Consider the following 3,296-nt stretch of genomic DNA (forward strand, 5'->3'; position numbering starts at 1 on the left):
ATGGTACCAGGTCAAACTTATTTATAGATTCAAAAAAAAATTTTTATTAAATTTTATACTAATAGTAACAAAATTAAATTAAATTAATAATAATTTTATATTCTTATGTTTGTGTCATTGTGTGTGATAGAGAGAGAGTGAGACTCTTTCGAGGAAGGTGCTAATTAAAAAGGTTTGAATAAGCGAAGAAGATGCCTCTCCTGTCTTTGGACCGTTCTTGGCGTGCGGAATATCCAATGATAAATACTAGCTAGCCATCACGGGCTTTCATTTCATCAAAACCGAATTCAACACATTAATATCCCCATTTTTCACAAATTATATATACTATACATATCACAAATACTTTGTACTAGTCTTCATTCACTACTCTCTCTTTTCATACTAGTACTAGTACTAGTTAGTTACTAGCATAAGAAATTACAAGAAGCAAAGATGGTGAGAGCTCCTTGTTGTGAAAAGATGGGATTGAAGAAGGGTCCATGGACGGCAGAGGAAGATCAAATCCTCATTTCTTACATCCAAAAACATGGCCATGGCAATTGGCGTGCCCTCCCAAAGCAAGCAGGTTAGAAATATAATTATTCATGTATCTCTTTTTATATATCAGATTGATTAGTTTTATGAATGATTAATTCTGAGTACGATGAGAATTTGGTCAGGGCTGTTAAGGTGTGGAAAGAGCTGCAGATTAAGGTGGATAAATTATCTGAGGCCTGATATCAAGAGAGGGAATTTCACCATTGAAGAAGAAGAAACCATCATCAAGCTTCATGAAATGCTTGGCAACAGGTACATATTCATGATTCATGATACATGCATGTCATCTTCTCTCATCATGTATCTTTAACATGCATGGATGATGCTGTTTTCTTAATTTAATAGTTATCCTTAATTTGTAAAAAAAAAATAGTTAATTCAATAGTACTAGTTTTCGTCTCCTGTTTCAAGAAGCTGGATTATTATTCATGAGTTCACAGAAGAAAATTAAAAGCTAGGCCATATTATTGATGAGTTGAAGGTGGTGGTGGGGTCCAGTGTCATTATTTGTCAACTTTTATGAAATCCAAAATTGAAAACGTTGCGTCAACAAATATTAATTAAGCTTTCAATGAAGGACTAATAATCGAATAGAGCCATTAGCAGGCGACAAAATCTAGGTATTCTGCCACCTTAATTTGACTCTCCAAATAAAATTAAATACCATGCATTTTCATTATTTTAAAAATATCTTTCACATTAGAATTAAAATTTTAATTTAATTGATATTATGATCATCTTTGTAAATTGTTCAGGACCCTGAATATAATTCTATTGAAATAATGTCAAAAAGAAGTAAGAGATAGAACTAATAATTTGAGAACATGAAAAGACCCTGTTACACGCATTAAGATAACAAAATGTGGGGCTATCTATACAAGATTCTCTTATAGATCTGTGGCTTGTGCAAGAATCTTAGTGTGGCAGTTTATGTCACATGCATTCTATAGTACTATGTGCAACACATGCATATATAGTAGTATCAAAACATTGAGTTTCATTGTTCACTCTCCAACGTAATCTACAATTAGACAAGGATATTTCAACTTTTGTTGTTTTCTTATTCACTGTGCATGATAAGCAAACTGATTACGAATCTCAAAGCAATAATAATAATCTCACAAATATGCTCACTTAAAATTTTTTTTTTTTATTAACATAATGAAAACGTTGAATATTTATTATATGGTTCCAATTTTTTTAATATATATGAATTTAGGTAAATTTGACATTACTCGTTATATTTTTACACCTAAGTAATAACCAATGCTATACAATATTAGTTTCTGATCGAATTTGATCCTTTCTTTTAAGGTGGTCGGCAATTGCGGCAAAATTACCCGGAAGAACAGACAACGAAATCAAGAATGTGTGGCACACACATTTGAAGAAGAGGCTCATGAAACCAAACCAAATGAATTCATCATCATCATCAGATCCCAAAAGGGTATCTAATAAGTCAAAGATCAAACGTTCTGATTCAAACTCAAGCACCATAACTGTTCAATCATCGGAACCAGCAAGTCTCAATAGTAATTTCCCTGAAATGGACACAACTTCAGCATCATGCACCACCACTACAACAACAACCTCTAGTGAATTCTCATCAGCCACAAATATTGGTGAAAGCAAGAACGTGAACATGATGAACATCAAGAATGAGGAGCTAGGAGATTCATTGGAGAACATAATTGATGAAAGCTTATGGACAGAGGCAGGAATTGATGATGAAACCACCAACATGACAATCTCAAATAATGAGTTGCCCTCACTTCAATATTATGACCCAGTATTTAATAATTCTGAGGAGAATTTAAGCTTCCAACCAAGTACAAACTTTGAGGATGATGGCATGGATTTTTGGTATGACATATTCATTAGAACTGGGGAGTCAATAGAATTGCCAGAGTTCTGAAATTTTTCTCAAAAATTAAACCGTGCATGCATCTTGGAACATGAAATTCTTTTTATTAGAGGATTAGAATACTTTGAATTATGATCATCATAATTTATTTTGACCATCATGGTAACTTGAATTGACCGTTACAAGGCATTCAATTTGTACATTAATTTCTGGTGTGGTGGGGACAGAGGATCGGATGAGGGACCAAAAGTGAGTGAAACAATGCACAATGACTTGGTTTAATGTATACTTGGGCCCAAAAGAATACCAAGTCTCTAACATTTTTCAGCTTTATAGATTTTACTATTTTAGTCGTCTTTGATTAGGGCTTAGACCTCTTTCATTGTAATACAATAAACGATGATGTACTAAAGTATGTCAACTAATATAAGTATTCAAATTTGTTATGTGTGCTTCTGTTGAACCCTAAATCTTTTGGGAAAAAATCTGGTTTGTTTTATATATTTTTTTGTTTTTAGTTTGATTTGATTAATCGTTAATACATGGAAGAAATTATAAAATTTTAGTTAGTCCATGCAAGGTGACATTTGTTTAATTGCAAGTTGCAAGTGATTTCGTAAATGACGGAAAGTAAAACTTTTGGGCTGTCTGGGTAACTGTTCTTGGGCACAAGTGGGTGTGGTGGTGCTACATCATTCAACCTTTGTATATATTAATATCTTAATACACTATTAAAGATTAATCAATTTATATTTTTTTTTTCATCAACAAAAATTAGTTATATTTAGGTAAATTAGGCAAGAATTCAGAAAACTTCATAGAATTTTCTCTTATTAAAAGTGATAACATAATCTTTTTCTTAGTTTTGTTTTTATAGTTTATTAAATTTTTT

At 32.0% G+C, this 3,296-nt stretch overlaps 1 protein-coding gene across 1 annotated transcript; it reads left to right on the plus strand.

Annotated features, from left to right (window-relative positions):
- LOC107618821 (myb-related protein Myb4) lies at positions 175–2,856 on the plus strand. The gene is made up of 3 exons (XM_016320988.2): positions 175–568; positions 663–792; positions 1,855–2,856. Exons 1-3 carry the CDS (start codon positions 436–438, stop codon positions 2,453–2,455), a joined length of 864 nt encoding a protein of 287 aa, XP_016176474.1. The 5' UTR covers positions 175–435; the 3' UTR covers positions 2,456–2,856.

This window comes from Arachis ipaensis, chromosome B09 (genome assembly GCF_000816755.2).
Source record: "Arachis ipaensis cultivar K30076 chromosome B09, Araip1.1, whole genome shotgun sequence".
NCBI classification, from domain to species: Eukaryota; Viridiplantae; Streptophyta; class Magnoliopsida; order Fabales; family Fabaceae; genus Arachis; species Arachis ipaensis.